Below are 18,823 nucleotides of genomic sequence, written 5' to 3' on the forward strand. Positions count from 1 at the left end.
TTCTTACAAGGTTAGTAGAAACATTTGGATGCTTTGTTACCTCAAATATACTCTTGATCCACTAACAGTAACAGAATAAACATATAATTCACACTGATTATTCTGATAATTATGAAGTAACAGAAAACTTAAATGATCTACTATTTATGGCACATATGTTCTAGTTAGCTTAACTGAAATCTTTATTAAACTGAACAAATTTTTAAAAGCTTTCCTAAAATTTGGTTATCACAATTTTAGCTCAGACTTAATTTTTATTATACTTTATACATTCTGTTGTGCACAATAGGTGTGCAAATTATGCTGCTTTGATTAAAAATTAGTTAAAATGTTTTGCAAATGCAAGTAGTTAAATCAGTTAATAATGCAACAATGAAAAGACTATCTATTAGATAAACAAAGCTTCTTCCCCATAGACATTTCTTAAATGTTTCTTTATAACACTTCATAATCTAGGTACTAATTTCTTAGACTGCTACTATGGAGAAAAACAAAGCATGAAAAAAAGTTACATAGCTGCAAAACATTAACTTTGTTAACTATGATTAGTATCTGAACACAAGTTGTGGAAGAAACCCTGAAATAACCAAAAAAGAAGTGGAAGAATATATTGCAAATAATCCAGTAACATATTCAATGATCCACTTAAATTACATAAAAAATAACAAGCTGTACACTTCAATTCATCTTCTGTAGTTCATCCAAGACAGACACTAGTTCATAGGGAATATAAAGCATAACATAGCTCAATTTATCTGTTCACTTTACAGCAAATTCAGGAACAAACTTGTAAAATTAAGAATTCTTATTCAAGACCAACCACAAATAGGCTGAAGTCACAAACTGTAATTTACCCAATGTTCAATCAATAAGGCTTTATTTACACTTCCTTAAAATTCAGGAAACAGTTTGGTTAATGTGCAGCTGCTTCTCAAAAGATAGGTTAGCACATTCCACTGATTGAAGACAGCATTTGCTTACACTTTAAAACTAACCAACAGGCAGCCAATTACGGTTCCATATATCCAAGTTTTCACATACAATTTCCTTCCAGCTTCTGTCATGATCATACTAGCAGTCAGACCACCTAAGAACAGTAAAGATGGTAAAGTTTTCTTGAGGCTTAGTTTGGAATCAACACATTTCCCTGGAAATTTGTTTCTATTTTGAGGATCCGGTGAATCATAGAATTCTCTCAGCAACCTATGGATACATAAAATAGAAGTGTAAAGTTGTTTTGTTTTGTTTTGTTTTTCTGAGTAATTTCTTTCTTATTAGATTAAAATTCAATAATTTATTCTAGAATGACTTTGTAAAGTACAACATGTTTGATTTAATAAGTTTAAAGTTATTTTCAAGGAATATGAGTTTAAGCCTATAAAATCTGGGTTAATTCAACCTACATTTATTTAACATCATTTTGTTTAATAATTTTTTGTTAGAAAAAAATGACTATTAGGGATAGAAAGGAAAAATCAAGGCAAGATAAAAATATAATTAAAAATAGATATTTTAAATAGAAAATTAGGTAGAAAGAAATCCAACAACTCAATGTTTGATATACCTAAGTACATAAAACATGTAAGGAAGGATTCCTATTTAACAAGAACTATTGGGAAGACTAAAAAGCAATTTGGAAAAATTAGGTTCATGTGAAGAATTATATCAATCAAAATTTACTCAAAATGGATACCTAACCTCAATTATAAAAGGTACATAAGGTACCTTTCACAGCAAGAGCCAAGGAAAGAATTCTTAACATAAAAGGTGATCTAAGTAGTCACAACAGTTAAATTGATTTTTCCATCAAATGAAATTTAAAAGCTTTAACACAATCAATACAGCAAGTTCAAAAGAAGGGAAGTTACTGGGAAATAAATCTTTGCTTTAAATAACTTGAATAAAGGTCTGATAGCCAAAACGTTTAGATTATTTCAAATAAAAAAACCAAAATATCCATTCCCTAATGGATACATTCTCATATATGTAAAAAGGAAATATTTTTAAAAAATAATTGCTAGAGAGGCAGCAAATTAGAAAGGCAAAGAAGAAAGTATTGATCTGTGGTTAAATCCTCCCTCTGATCACTTGTGCAACCTCAAGAAGTCACAACTTCTCAGGTCTCAGTTTTCTAATTTATAAAATTAGTGTTAAGTTTAGATAGTTTCTGAGGTCCTTTCCAGATCTAGATCTATACTCTAAACCTGCAAATCATTAATAAGAAAAATGCAAATCAAAATAACTTGTGGGATTCTCATTCAATAAAGAAGCAAAAATATATATTAAAAGAGAAAGAGTCAATGTTGGATTTGTTGCTCAAAAATAGAGATATATCACTCCACTGTTGGAGGAAAAATTAATTGATCCACATTCCACTATCAAAATCTATTAAGATACAACTAAAGCAGTACTCAGGGGAAAATTTATATCTCTGAGTGCCTGTATCAACAAAATAGAGAAGGAAAAGATCAATGAATTGGGTTCACAACTTAAAAAATTAGAAAAAGAAATTTAAAATCCCCAGATTAAAACTAAGTTGGAAATCCTAAAAATTAAAGGAGAAATTAATAAAATTGAAAGTAAAAGAACGATGGAACTAATAAATAAGACTAGGAGCTGGTACTTCGAAAAAACAAAATAGATAAAGTACTGGTAAATCTAATTAAAAAAAGAAGAGAATCAAATTAACAGTATCAAAAATGAAAAGGGTGATCTCACCTCTAATGAAGGAGAATTTAAGGCAATTTTAAAGAATTATGTTGCCAAATTATATGGCAACGGATATGACAACATGGGCAAATGTTTACAAAAATATAAAATACCTCGATTAACAAAAGAGGAAATAGAATATTTAAGTAACCTCATCTTAGAAAAAAAATTGAACAAGCCATAACTCCCTAAGAAAAAAGATCCCAGGGTCAGAGGGATTCACAAGTGAATTCTATTAAACATTTAAAGAACTAATCCCCAAACTATATAAATTATTTGACAAAATAAGCAAAGAAGGAATCTTTCCAAACTCTTTTTATGACACAAATATGGTACTAATTCCCGACAGGAAAACCAAAAACAGAGAAAGTAAATTACAGAACAATCTCCTTAATGAACATAGATGCAAAAATCTTAATAAAAGACTAGCAAAGAGATTACAAAAGGAAGTCATCGCAAGGATTATTCACTATGACCTGGTAGAATTTATATCAGGAATGCAAGGCTGGTTTAACATTAGGAAAACATAATTGACCATTATCAATAATCAAACTAACAGAAATCACATGATTATCTCAATAGATGCAGAAAAAGCCTTTGACAAAATAAAATAGCCATTTCTATTTTTTATTTTTTTTTTTAAATCCTTGCTTTCTGGGGGCAGCTGGGTAGTTCAGTGGATCTGAGAGTCAGGCCTAGAGATGGGAGGTCCTAGGTTCAAAGCCGGCCTCAGACACTTCCCAGCTTTGTGACCCTGGGCAAGTCACTTGACCCTCATTGCCCACCCTTACCACTCTTCCACCTATGAGCCAATGCACAGAAGCTAAGGGTTAAAAAAAACATCCTTACTTTCTGTCTTGGAGTGGTAAGGGCTAGGCAATGGGGGTTAAGTGACTTGCCCAGAGTTCACACAGCTGGGAAGTGTCTGAGGCTGGATTTGAACCTAGGATTGTCCATCTCTAAGGCCTGGCTCAATCCACTGAGCTATACCCAGCTGCCCCTAAACAGCCATTTCTATTAAAAACACTAGAAAGTATAGAAATAGAAGGGCCTTTCCTCAAAATAATAAACAGTATTTATCTAAAACCATCAGCAAATATCATCTGCAATGGGGATAAGTTATAGGTCTTCCCAAAAAGATCAGGAGTGAAGCAAGGATGCCCATTATCACCTCTTAATTAATATTGTATTAGAAATGCTAGCAGTAGCAAATTAAGAGAAGAAAAAGAAATTGGAAGGGGTTAAGGTAGGCAATGAGGAAACTATACTATCACTCTTTGTAAATGATATGATATATATGCTTAGAGAACCTAGAAAATCAACTAAAAAGCTAGTAGAAATAATCATTTTAGCAAAGTTGTAGGATACAAAATAAACACACACGAATCATCAGCATTTTTACATATTTCCAACAAAACTCAGCAGCAAGAGTTAGAAAGAGAAACTCCATTTTAAATCACTTTAGACCAGTGATGGTCAAACTTTTTAAAGAGGGGGCCAAAGGAAAGGAAATGCTCAACTGTCAACGTCTGTTTCTAAGGCAACTCTTTTGAAGTTTCATTGTATTGTATACTACTCATTGCATTCATCATATTAGGAATAATGTCCTACAGCAGTATAGAACACTTCAGGGGGCCCCCCCAGCATCTGGCCCCCAGGCTGTAATTTGCCCATCACTGCTCTAGACAATATAAAATATTTAGGAATCTATCTCCAAAACAAAGTCAGGAATTATACGAATTTACTACAAAATGCTTTTCACACAAATAAAACTAGATCTAAACAATTGGGAAAAACATTAATTGCTCATGGATAGGATGAGCTAATATAATAAGAATGACAATCCTATCTAAACTAATTTACTTATTCAGTGACATTCCTATCACACTACCAAAAAACTTTTTTATAGAATTAGAAAAAAGTATAACAAAGTTCATCTGGAAGAACTAAAGATCAAGAATATCAAGGGGATTAATTAATGAAAAAAAAAAAGTGAAGGATGAGGGCCTAGCTGTACCAGATCTTAAACTGTTCTACAAAGCAGTGATCATCAAAACAATATGGTATTGGCTAAGAGACAAAAGGGAGGATTAACGGAATAGACTAGGGGTAAATGACCTCAGCAAGCTAATGTTTGATAAACCCAAAGATCCCAGCTTTTGGAACAAGAAAACTCACTATTTGACAAAAAAACTGCTGGGAAAGTTAGAAAAGAGTATGGGAGAGATTAGGTTTAGATCAACATCTCACACCCTATACCAAGATAAATTCAAAATGGTAAATGACCTAAATATAAAGAGTGAAATCATAAATAAATTAGGTGAACACAGAATAGTATACCTGTCAGATCTGTGGGAAAGGAAGGAATTTAAGACCAGGCAAGAGATAGAGAACATTACAAAATATAAAATGAATGATTTTGATTACATTAAATTAAAAAGGTTTTATACAAACAAAACCAAAACAACTAATATTAGAAGGGAAGCCACAAACTGGGAAAAAAATTTTATAACAAAACTCTCTGACAAAGGTCTAATTTCCCAAATATATAAGAAACTAAGTCATCATATGTACAAGAAATCAAGCCATTCCCCAACTGACAAATGGTCAAGGGATATAAATAGGAAGTCTTCAGATGAAGAAATCAAAACTATCAATAATCACATGAAAAAGTATTCTAAATCCATCCTAATAAGAGAAATGCAAATCAAAACAACTCTGAGGTACTATCTTACACCTAGCAGATTGGCCAATATGAAAGTGAAAGAAAATAATAAATATTGGAGGGGATGTAGTGTTCCAGGAACACAGAGCTCCATATTGCTTTGAGGATTAAGTGTAATTTCTTCTCTTTAACTCTTAAAATCATCAGAGTCTAGGCTTAACCTAACTTTCCAAGCTTAAATATAATATATTACTATTACCCACCTTGGATCCCCATGTTCCAGCCAAACTGGTCTACTTATTCATAAGATTCCATTTCCTATTTCAGTGCCTCATATTTGAAATTTAATTCTGATTTCTTAGAATCTCTCTGGCTTTGAAATGATGAAAAGGATAGTTTCAGAGAAATCTGAGGGTTTAAATGAAATGATGCTCAACAAAATGAACAAAACTTTTTAGTGATTATAATTGCATGCAGGAGACTTTGCAGTATTCTAGGGGTTGATATAATCACCACAATGCCATCCACAGCTAGGATCACTAGTAAGGACTTCACCATATTTAAGGAATAAATGCTTTCTTCAATTGTACCCATAGGTAAACAGTAACTTTCCTCTTGAGCTTTGCATTGGATCTCCTATAAAAGTGTTAAGTATCAATTGGCAAGTATATAGCTCCCTATTTGATACCTTGCCTGATATTAATGGTCTTAAAACAAGGACCTCTCTGCTGTTATATAAAGGGAGATATTTTGTTGAAAGAAATCTGTGAGTCTGTATTTACTCTTTTGAACTGAATGCTTTTTTAAAATAGTCAACCAGCCACAGGCACAGTAGGATTGTTTTGTTTTCTCTATCTTCACTGTATAAGTGAAAAAAATGTAATCTACTGTGGTTTAGCATTTTTTATTCCTTTAGCCTTCCTATTCTCTTCCAATTTCATTAATTATCATTAAAATATAATAGCCTAATAAAAATTATTAAATAAACAAAATCCAATAGCCTTCCTATTTCATTAATTATAATTAGAACACAATAATTCATTAATTATAATTTCAATGCATGGGTAAATTATTTTTTACAAATTATATGTATATGGAAAAGTAAAAACATGTGCAGATAACAGTTATCGATGTTTTCTTGGTAACGAGTCCATGATTTTTTCTATAGCTTTGATATCCTACTCTCCTCCTGTTACTTTAGAAACTCAATCCTATATCACTCTCCAACATATTATTCTCTGTACACTAACTCCAATCTAGTTTCTTTTCCTATATTTCATCTTATCAATGTCATTTCTGCCTCCTCTATTAAGCATATATTCCAGCCTGTGGTGTGGTTGGTTCCACTAATATTGATGTTGAGGAGTTTGCTATATAATTTTCAGGTGGAACTCTGAGAATATGGTGAAATAAGAGTTAACATGAAGCTGAATTTCTTCCTTAACCACATTAAATTACCCAACAAAGCATCAAAGAGCAAGAGAATGAAAACATAATTCCTTTAGAAACAATTCAACACTATCTCACTAGCCACTTGTTCCTGGTACTTCTCTCCATCCCACAGATACCCTGTGTGGCTGTGCTAGGCCAGGGTAAGCCACTAACTTGTGGGGCCTGTAGTTTCAGGCTTTATTTTCTAGAGTTAATCCATTAATATCTGCAGGTACCTTCATACTAAGGGGAAGGAATGTCAGAAAATCATAACAGCCCTGAGGATTTGGAGGTAGGAAAAGTTAGGGCTAGTCAAGAAGGTAGAGTTAATGTAGGAAAGAAGTTCAGTTATATTATTTCCTTGGTACTAACTATTATGAATGGACCTTTTCTCTATACCTACACTCCATGCTCAGGGACTGAAGATAGTGGCTATGGCATGGAGGAGGGATGGACCCAGAAATATGGAACTGATTATGCCTTTCTAATATAGTATTGGCAGTAAACCAGCAGGGAGGGAGATTTAGAGCAGTGATTCCCAAAGTGGGCGCTACTGCCCCCTGGTGGGTGCTGCAGCGATCCAGGGAGGCAGTGATGACCACAGGTGCATTTATCTTTCCTATTAATTGCTATTAAAATTTTTAAAAAAATTAATTTCCAGGGGGCTAAGTAATATATTTTCTGGAAAGGGGGCAGTAGGCCAAAAAAAGTTTGGGAACCACTGATTTAGAGGAACAAACTCAAAGGTTTCTTAGTTTCTCCTTAGGAGCATCTCTAGGGATCCTACCCCCTCCTACTCCATCCCACGATGGGTTGGAACTTGTGAAACCAACCAGCTCCAAGGGCCTGGCAAGAGTTTGTTGTTGGGAAGAAACCCTCTCTTGTTGAAGATAAATGGGCCTAGCTACAGTGACCTTGCAGACTCCCTGCAGTAAAAAGGTGTACTTGGTCACCCTCACTCATTTTAGGTCCACAAATCTCATCCTACACCAATGGTTAAGAGAATGGGACAGGTAGCAAAGTCAAAATAGCACTGGATCTTTATCAAAGCTATTTAGTACAGAAGAAGGGAAGGGAAGTGGCTATAAAAATATCAGAAGGGGAAAAACGTGACTAGATAATATCAGATTTAAAACTAACAAGAGGAGGAATGAGCCATATGTTGATTAAATGCTGTTCAGAAAAGAAAACAATCAAAAATTTTAAAGGAAGAAGGAAACTATTACAATAAATTATACCAGGTAAATAGAAATGACAATAAAACAACTCAATGAACCATTATAATGGTTGAAAAGAAAAATAAAAGAATTAAGTAAAGATATCAAAGAAATTACATCTCTTAAAGAGAATATCTGCAAAGTTTAACAATTAATATGCATAACTTAAAGCACCTACTATGTACAAAAAAGAGAGAATTAAAAATAAAGACATGTAATCTCTAAAGAGTAGACAGGAAGTGTAGATTGCTGTTGTAAAAGGAAAATTAATAGAGCAAAAGATAAAATCAGAATAAGATATGAGCACTCTACAAAACAATAATATTGAATTTTAGGAGAGGTTGTAGAAAAATAATTGAAGGATAATGAGCTTTCTAGAAAATGAGGCAAAAACACCCGAAACTTCTCAGAAATATTAGAAGTAGATGACAAAGCTGATTACTAGCTTAAGAGGCAGGAATACAAAATAAGGTTACATTTAAATCATAAGCATTTCTAAATAGTTAAAAAAATTAAAGTAGTAAATTTCCTCTTAAAATGACAAAATGTAAAAAAAATCTAGCAATATACTATGATACTCACAGATTTAAATAAATGACTAAAACAGTTTGTAGAGAAAAAAATTTAAATGTTTGGAAAATTATCAGGTGCTTATGGTTTGGTCAATATGAATATAATAAAAATGACAATATTACCTAGTTTACAGAATTAGGGTTGAACTAATCAAATAATCCAAAGGATAGAACTTTACAGAATTAGATATGATAATATCACAATTCATTTGAAGGAATAATTTGTTTCTATTACTTTCCTATCATATCACTATCATAAAGGGCATCTAAGAATATTTTGCTATATATTGACCATTTGGCTTCTGCCTTCAATCTCCTTGGGGAATATGATCATTAGCAGGATTCATTGGATCAAAATGATATGGCTTAGTCACTTTTTTGTTTTCAATTCATAACAAACATGTCCAATGTCCAAGACATATGCACCAATTTTCACATTCCCATAACCTCCCCCCAAAATTATTTCTTTTCTTTCTTTTTTAAAAAATACATTCAGAAGAACATCAAACTGCCTGAGAACAGAACTATCACTTTTGTCATTTTATTCCAAAACTTTGTATTGTGGTTGGGTGCAGAATAAATGTGACCCCTCCAGGAAGTAATGCAGAGCAGAAGGAGCAGAACCAGAACATTGTACACATAGATTGATACATTATGGCACAATCAAATGTAATAGACTTTTCTACCAGCAGCAATGCCATTACGACCCAGGATAATTCTGAGGAACTTCTGAGAAAGAACACTATCCACATCCAAAGAAAGAACTGTAGAACCAGAAATGCAGAATAAAAATATAAGATTGATCACGTAGGGCGATAGGGATGTGATTAGGGTTTGATGTTAAAAGATCACTCTACTGCAAATACGACTAACATGGAAATAGATTTTGAACAATGATACACTTATAACCCAGTGGAACTGCTTGTTGTCTTCAGGAGGGGGGAACATGAATCATGTAACCATGAAAAAATATTCTAAATTAAAAAAAGAATAAATGTGACCCTGATTGAATATCTTTGACAATCAATTTGCAGGGTATGAGATAAAACCTTAGAATATTTTGTATTTATCTTTAATCAGAGATTTTAAACATGTTTTCACATATTAAATTACAGTATCACCAATTTATTAGTAGATTACCCTCATTCTCATTTATGCATGTTAACTGAAAATAAGATGAAATGAGGAATTCAAAAAAGTGAAGGAAATTTTATATGAAATGATGCAGAATAGATTTTAAAAGGACAAAACATACAATTACCCCACAATACTATAAGTAGGGGGAAAAATTACTAAAAGCACAGAGAAATTAAGTAGGGGAAAAACAGTATTAGTGGCAGAGAACAAATTCTGAAATGTATCACTCTCCTTTTCCGTTAACCATGACTCACTATTGTAGGTATTTTTTGCTTTACTGTTTCCTTTTCATAAGGAAGGATTTATGTTTTTCTTGGGAGGCAAAGACTTTTCACCAAAATGACTGGTCTATAATGAAAATACATCAATAAAACTATTTTTTAAACCTCTGCAAGTCTTTTCTTTTACTGATGGCTCCCTTGCCCCTCCCCCCTCATAGTTTTAGCCTTACATGCCCTTGGGATAAACTTTTCTAGATTTCTCATCAAGCTTTAAATTTTTTTTTCCCTATCTCTTGGTTCATGCTGTTTCATGAGACAATATTGTTCATAATCTTCCACCATCCTTCTTCACAAGACTTTCAAAGAAATTTATATTCTAAACTAATGTTATATATTAACAACCTCTCTTTTTAAATCAATTACTTGTAGACTAAGGATAATTTTGGTTTTACTTGTCAAGGTAAATGATTTACACAGATTAAACATATATATGAGTTATTCCTAAAGCAAGACAATGTGACAATAATTAGAAATCAGTAAAATCTGAATTTAAGTCTTCCTCTGACAAATCCTGGCTATATGGACAAGTTGCTTAATATTAAGCCTATAAAATGCAGATGATCAGTTTCCTACCCTGACATACATCCAGAAAAATAAATTAAAACAAAATCATATATGTTAAATGCAATAAGTTTTAAGTGACTTTCCTATTCATTTTCCCTGATTTATATTTTACAACATTTTTAATCTTCCTCATCTAACTCCAACTTCTTTGATGTTAACTAATAACAAAATATCAGTTTGTTTAATTTGATGGTTTTCAGTTTTTTGTAGAATTTCTCTACTTCATCTTCTGAAATATAAATTAGCAATTAAGCTTTCATTATTTTCATGTATGTAATTTTTATGTATGTAATTTACAAATACCTAAAAGAACTGTAAGACAATCTGACCAAGTGTTCTAATTGTTTCTTGTTGCCTTGGGACACAAGACCAACTTCAACTGTTTTGTTTGCTTTTCTCCAAGAAGACTTTTAAGTCATCTTCAAATTTTACTATGACTCTCTTCCTTCTGACTTCATTTACATGAGAATACAAAGACATTAATATATTTTAATTCCATAATGTTCAATTGTTGGAATTGAGGAAAAAAATCACATTTGGAATATGAAAAACTATGCTAATATTTATAGATGGTCTAAAAGGTATATATAATTCATGATATACTACTTTGTCCTTTTTCCTGACCCTCCATTGCCATCACTAAGGAAGAAAAAAGGAAGGTAACATAGGATTAAAGGTAAAAAGGAAGGTAACATAGGATTAAAGGTCTTTTTGTATTTTGTCTCTTTCATCTGTTATTATGGTAAAAGAACTATTTTTTAAACAAAAATTTTTATGCATGTGTAGAGAATAAAATAAATCAAAATGAAATCTACTAATTCACTTTTAAAATTATTTTAAAAATTATAAACATGACATAAAAAATGTGAAAACATTTAATTTACTCATAGCATGAAATCTAAAAGACATTACATAAAAGTTTTCTTGAGATGTTAAAGATGAATATGTTCAGTAACATACTGAACTGTTTAAGTATAAATGTTGTTACTTACTTATCTTTTATTTCAAAGCGGGCATGAAGCCATTTTCTCATTGATGACAGTTCTTCTGGGACATCTTTTTTGTCTATGCGATCAACGTGAATGTGAACTTTTGGACATTCTTTGCAGAGAAATTCTAAAAAAGGAGAAATGACACCCATATTTCTACTTAATAAAATGAATGAAAAATTCATGCTTTTTGGTTCCATATTGGCACAGAGTAGTGGAAATTTGGTTATACCATTTCTGCTATAATTTTCAAAGGCAATATAATTAAACTGATGATAATATATTTTTTACATAATAATCAAAGACTTCCCAGAGGAAAATATAAAATTTCTATAACAAAAAGTAGTAATACAGAAAGGTTAAAATATACACGCTGAAAAAGGATAACAATGTCAAAACAGATACACACGAAGACTCAAAGGAAAACATGAAATGGTGTCAGGCCTCAAAAGAAATTGTGGCAGAGCTCAAAAAATCAAATAAAGGAGGCAGAAGAAAAATTGGAAAAAGAAAATGAGACTGATGCAAGAGAAAAAAAAGAACTAACATATATTTTAATATATTTTAAAATCAACTGAAGAAAGACTTGCCTAAAAATGAGAACTGTCCAAACAGAAAGAGGTACAAAAATCAAATGAAGAAAACAATTTCTTAAAAAGTAGTTTTGGCCGGGGCAGCTGGGTAGCTCAGTGGAGTGAGCGTCAGGCCTAGAGACAGAAGGTCCTAGGTTCAAACCCGGCCTCAGCCACTTCCCAGCTGTGTGACCTTGGGCAAGTCACTTGACCCCCATTGCCCACCCTTACCAATCTTCTACCTATGAGACAATACACCGAAGTACAAGGGTTTTAAAAAAAAAAAGTGAAAAAAAAGTAGTTTTGGCCAAATGGAAAAGGAGGCACAAAAATCCATGAAAGAAAATAACTCTTAAGAATTAATCAGCCAAGTGGAAAAAGTAGAAAAGCTCAATGAAGAAAATAATTTATTAAAAACTAGACTTGGGGAAAATGGAAGCTGGTGACTCAATGAAACATCAAGAAATAATAAAAAAAAAATCAAAATAAAACCAAAAATCTATAATATCTTATTATGAAAACAACTGACTTGTATTTAAAGAGAAAAAATAATAAAATATGGATATTATTTTCCTGATTTACTTTCCTTTTTTCTTCAATTAAAAAAAATGTCACATATGATCTTGCCTTATTACTAACAAAAAACAAGTAGTCAAAGTGTTATCACTTAAAAATATATTCTACCATGAAATATTATTTTCCTACTATTATTTCAAACTTTTTAAAATCTAGCAAATTTTCCCTTCTGTTTTTCTTTCTACTGATGAGTATTGTCTTAAAAGTATAACAATCTACAGTGTAAAGTACATGTTCTTTTTGCCTAGAAAGGCTGATGCATTTTTTAGAGAACTGAATTATCTATTTCAATCCACATAAGAAAGGAAAAAGTGTTTTCTACTATCAAGAAGCATAATAAAGACACTCAGATGTAAAAAAAAGGAAAGAAAAAGAAAAAGAAAACAACTGACCTGGAAAATAGATCCAGGAAAGATCATCTAAGAATTCTTAGACTATCTGAAAGCCATGAACTAAAAAAGGGCTTGGATACCATATTATAAGAAACTATCAAGGAAACCTTCTCTGCTATTCTCAAATGAGAGGAAAAGAGAAAGTGAAAGAATCCACAAATTACCTCCTAAAAAAGATCCCAAAATAAAAACTTCCAGAAATATTATGTCAAAATTCCAGAGCCCCCAGGACAAGGAATAGATACTGCAAGCAGCCAGAAACAAATAACTTTAAATATCAAAGAGCCACAGAAAGGATTACACAGGACCTAGTAGCTTCTAAATTAAAGGATCAAAGGAGGTTGGGTTATGAAATTCTAAAAAGGGGAAAGGGCTAAGATTAACAACAAGAATCATTTACTCTGGGAGGAGAGCTAGGTGGCTCAGACCATAATGCAATAAAAATTACATTCGATAAAAGGCTGAGGAATTAAAGATTAAAAATTAATCAAAAACTAAATAGTCTAAGTTATTTCTAAAGAATGGATAGGTTAAAGAAAATATCACAGAAGCAATGGATAATTTCATTAAAGAGAATGAAAACAATGAAATCATGATTTTGGGGCTGCAACTAAAGAAGTATTTTGGGGAAAATTTAAATCTCTAAATGTTTACATCAATAAAAAGAGAAAGAATAGATCAATTGATTCGACATGCAACCAAAAATGAATAAATAAAAAAAAACCAATTACACACCAAATTGGGAATCTTGAAAATCAAAGGAGAGATTAATAAAAATGAAAGAAAGCTATTGAACAAATAAGACAAAAAGATGGTTTTATTTAAAAAAAAAGAAAAATCATTTTAAATTTAATTTTTTAAAAAGAAAAGAAACCAAATTACTAATATCAAAAATGAAAAAAAGGTAAATTCATAACCAATGAAAAAGAAAAGTAAAGCAATCATTAGTAAGTATTTTGCCCAGTTATATGCAAAAAAATCTAACAAGTTAATTGGAAAAATGGAAAAATATTTGCAAGACTATAAATTGCCCAGATTAATAGAAGAGGAATTAGAATATTTAAACAGTCTCATATTAGAGAAAAATTGAACAAGCCATTAATAACTTCCCTAAGAAAAAATTTCCAAGACAAAATGGATTTACAAAGGAGTTTTACCAAACATTTAAAGATCAACTAATTAAATATGAAATAATTGATAATTAATCAATTACAGAAACTATGCATGACTTCGAATAGTTTATCTACCATATCTATGGATAAGGGAAGAATGTAGGATCAGACAGAAAGCATTATGAGATATAAAATGGAAAATTTTGACTACCTTAAATTAAAAAAATGTTTTATACCAAACAAAACCAATGCAAATGAGAGTTAAGAAAAGAGAAAACAGGAATTTTTTTATAGCAAGTATCTCTGACAAAGACCTCATTTTTCAGATATATTAAGAATTGAATAAAATTTGTAAGAATATAGGTCAATCCCCAATTAATAAATGGTCAAAGGATATGAACAGGCAATTTTCGGACAAAGAAATTACAGCTACCTATAGTCCCACGAATCATTATTGATTAGAAAACTGTAAATTAAAACAACTCAGGTACCACACCACATCAAAGCTGGCAATTTGGCTAATATCACAGGAAAGGAAAATGATGGAAATGAAAATGATGGGGATTTGGAAAAATTGGGACATTGAGCACTGCCTGCTATGAGCTACTTCAATCATTCTGGAAAGCAATTTGAAACTATGCCCAAAGGGCTATAAAATAACACATATGACCTTGGATCCAACAATACTACATCTCAAAAAAAGATCAAAAGAAAAAGGACATATTTATACAGAAATATCTTATAGTAGTTCTTTTTGTGGTGGTAAAAAATTTTGAAATTATGGAGATGTCCATCAATTAGAGAATGGCTTAACAAATTATAGTATATGACTGTAAATGCAATACTATTCATACTATTGTGCTATAAGAAATGATAAGCAAGAAGATTCCAGAAAAACATGAAAAAGACATAAATGGACTGATTCAGAGTTAAGTGAGCAGAACCTGAAGAACATTATACACAGCAACAGCAATAATGAATGATAAACAACTGTGAAGTACTTAGCTGTTCTCAAGTAATACTTTTACTTGAGAAATAATAATAATAATCCAAACCAATCCCAAAAGGCTTATGATGAAAAATACTATCTACCTCCAGGAAAAAAAAAAACACAACAAAAACTGAAGAGTCTAAAAGCAGATTGAAACAGATCATTCTTCAATTTATTTTCTTCATGTTTTTTAGGTTTTTTAAATGTGTCATCTTCCACAACATGACAAATATGGAAATGTTTTGTATAATGCCACATATATGACCAATAGCAAATTGCTTACCATCTCAAGGGGGAAAAGAGGGAGAGGGAGAATGTGGAACTCAAAATATTAGAAAACAACCACCAAAAATATTTACATATAACTAAATAAGTAAAAAAAAAGACAATACTAAGAAAACAAATAATAAGAGCTAAAAATGATATTAACACTAAGTTTTTCAAAAATGTTTTCACATTATCATATCATTTGACACTGCAAATTAAGTCTCACCCTATAAATGGCTAAGTTTTGCAATGTATAGACATAGGAAACAAGATTACTATCAATTTCCCATTTTAGAAAAATAATAAAATAAGTAAAGTGAGACTATCGAACTTACCAGCCATAGAAGGAGCTTCTTTTCTCTTTCCTAGTTGATCCACAGTACCTTCGTAAGCTACTGTAACATCATAAATTGCATCCAAGTAATTCTTCATACAGTCAAATGCAACATATGTTGCCTTTATTCTTGGTGTCAAGACATGTTTTAACACTGGAAGGCCTAAGAGGAGAAAAGTAAAATTCCATAAAAGTGAAATGACAATGAATTAATTAAAAAAATAATCCTGCTTGTTCCCTATTATAAAAAAGAGTTCAGTTCATATAATAATTTAAAAATTAAACTGGTATGGTCTTATGTAGATATTCCTTTTTAATTGCCAGAAATAGCTGACATATAATACTAGTACTCATAATTACTCCTCTTCCTCATATTACTCATACTACTATTATAACACATACTTAAATTATCCTGATTATAATTTTTTGGGAGTACATTGCCAGAAGATACCACAAGTGCTTCTTAACTTGAGTTCTCCAGACTGCTGAGCTTTCAGACCAAAGCTTGGGGAATGGGAAAGAAAAGGGTAGGTAGGAAGAGGGAAATTAAAGTATAACACTTGTGACAATACATAGAAAGATTACTGGATTATAATCCTGGTTTCACTATTTACTACCTATGAAACCTTCTGCAAGTTCCACATATATGGAGATTGAACTATATTATCTCTAACATTCCTTTGAGTTATAAAAAACTCCTTCCTTTAAACAAATATTCCAAGGTAATGGTCCATCTTAAACTGTATTCCTGAGAAGGTTCGTTCTCTAATCTGAGCTGAGAAAGCTTAGAAAAAGGTTTCTGTTTTTTTTTCAATAATTGAAACCACTAATCTTTTAATAGGTTGGATTAAAGATCTCAATGTCTTTCCATTTCTAACAATGTTATGACTTTTTCAAATAGTTCTGGTAATTTCATGTTCAGTGCTAAAAAAGGCTATATATATATATATATATATATATATATATATATATATATATATATATTAGGTCCTAAATCAGAATAGATCATGGTTTACATTCCAACTCATCTAACTGGATCATTTTATTTTTTATTTATTACCACTTGCACTATAGTTTGAGGTTGTGGGATTTAACATATTAAGCTCTGAAACTCCTACCCTAGGGCTAAACTGTCCTGAATGAAAAACTAGCTCATAACTCACATGATTCACTATATATCTAGATAACCAAAGACCACTACAAAAGAAAAACCTTTAACTAGAAAATATATAAGTACTGACTAGGTAACATGTCAAAAGTAATAATTAAAATGATGTGTGTGTGTGTGTGTGTGTGTGTGTATAGACTCACAACTTAAAACTAAACTGGGAAAAAATGCAAAGTTTAAAAACAATTGTTTGTAAATGAACATTTTCCCTTGTACTTTAAATATGGCTGGGCTACATTACTTACTTGTTCCTCACCCATTTGATACAAAAGTATTGAGGTAGAATGTATTACTTGCCTCCAGGATACAATAAAAATGGAATGATTTTCCCTGACAAGTTAATTATTTTTTAAGTTTTTATCATGTGCAAGGCACTGTTATAAGCCCTGGGAATGCAAAGAAAAGCAAAAGTCCCTTCCATCAAGAAATTCTCAATATAATGAGGAAGAAAACATGTAAACAACTGTGTGTCTGTATGTACACACACACATACACACAAATTTGAAGTAATTTCAGAGAGAAGGCATTAGTATTGAGGGGGACTGGGAAGATGTTCCTGAAGGTGATATTTTAAAGGAGACTTGAAAGAGACCAGTAGAAGTTAAGGAAGGGGAGCATTCCAGGCATGGAAGACAGTCAGGGAAACTGTACAGTAAAGAAGTGGAGTGTGTTGTGTCAGGACAATGTCACTAGGTTATACAATATATATAGATGGGAAATAAAAGGTTAAGAAGCCTAGAAGGTGTCAAGGTCCTTAAAATCCAAACAGAGTATTTTATATTTGATCCTGTAGGTAATAGGAGGATTTAAAATGTTTTTAAATTAAATCTTTTTAATTTTTTAACTTAAAAAATTTAATTAAATTTTTACTGAACAGGAGGATGGGGGGGGGTGATATAGGCATAATGACTAGTCGTAATAGTAGTCTCTAGACTACTCAAGGCCGGAAGAACTAGTCCCAAGCATAAGATGATATTTGAAATAGTGGCAGCATTATTAAAAGAGAAAGGGGCATGAGACTGGTTATGGGGATTGAGAGAAAAGTCAAAGATTAGGTTGTGAGTTTAGGTAACCAGACGGTGGTGCTCTCAACAGTGAAGTTAGGAAGGAGGGAATGTTTTAGGAGGGAAAGATAATGAGTTCAGTTTTAGACATGTTGAAGCTTAAGATGTCTATAGACTGTTCAATTTGAGTTGTCAAATATATATTTGGAGATCAGCAGTGACAGTAAAGTTCGACAAGTAGATCTGAGAATCATCTGCATAGAGATAAATGAAACTATCATTGCTAATAAGATCGCTACATAACATAGTTTAAAGGTAGGATAGAGCCTGGAGGAACCCCATGCTTAGCAGCCATGATGTGGATATGAAAATCCAGCAAAACGGTCACAAACAAGTAAAAGGAGAAACATGAGAGCAGTTATCAGTAGAAGAGGATTATCAAAGAGGAAAAGGGTAATCAATCAACAGTATCAAAGGCTACAAAGAGATCAAGAAGGAAGATCAAGAATAGGCATCGGATCTAGCAACTAAAAGATTCATTGGTAACCTGGAAGAACAATTTCAATAGAATAATTAGATCAGAAAACCAGTCTGAGAGTTTTAGAAAAGTGAAAGGAAAGGAAAAGGAAGTACAAATAACAGACAGTTTTCCCAAGGCTAGCTAAGAAAAAAGAGATATGGGGCAATAATTAATGTCCATGGGCACATTTGCAGGCAGCTAGGAAGCAAATGGAAAGGGAAAGAGGCAAGATAAATGAGAACAGCAACAGTAGAGGGAAGAATCCACTAAAGATGGGATATAAAGGAATACTATGTCCATGCATAAGGGTTTATCTTGAAAA

General features: G+C 31.9%; 1 protein-coding gene across 1 annotated transcript in view; it reads right to left on the reverse strand.

The window, feature by feature from the left end:
* Positions 1-860: 860 nt before the first annotated feature.
* AGPAT5 (1-acylglycerol-3-phosphate O-acyltransferase 5) overlaps positions 861-18,823 on the reverse strand; it is a 64,063-nt gene continuing 46,100 nt past the window's right edge. Inside the window, exons 6-8 of the mRNA XM_044660915.1 lie at positions 15,811-15,972; positions 11,569-11,692; positions 861-1,203 (exon numbers count right to left, since the gene is read on the reverse strand). Of these exons, the coding sequence (XP_044516850.1) occupies positions 978-1,203; positions 11,569-11,692; positions 15,811-15,972 (512 nt within the window). The 3' untranslated portion in view covers positions 861-977. The remainder of the gene's footprint in view (positions 1,204-11,568; positions 11,693-15,810; positions 15,973-18,823) is intronic.

The sequence above is a fragment of the Gracilinanus agilis genome, chromosome 2 (genome assembly GCF_016433145.1).
Source record: "Gracilinanus agilis isolate LMUSP501 chromosome 2, AgileGrace, whole genome shotgun sequence".
Classification (NCBI taxonomy): Eukaryota; Metazoa; Chordata; class Mammalia; order Didelphimorphia; family Didelphidae; genus Gracilinanus; species Gracilinanus agilis.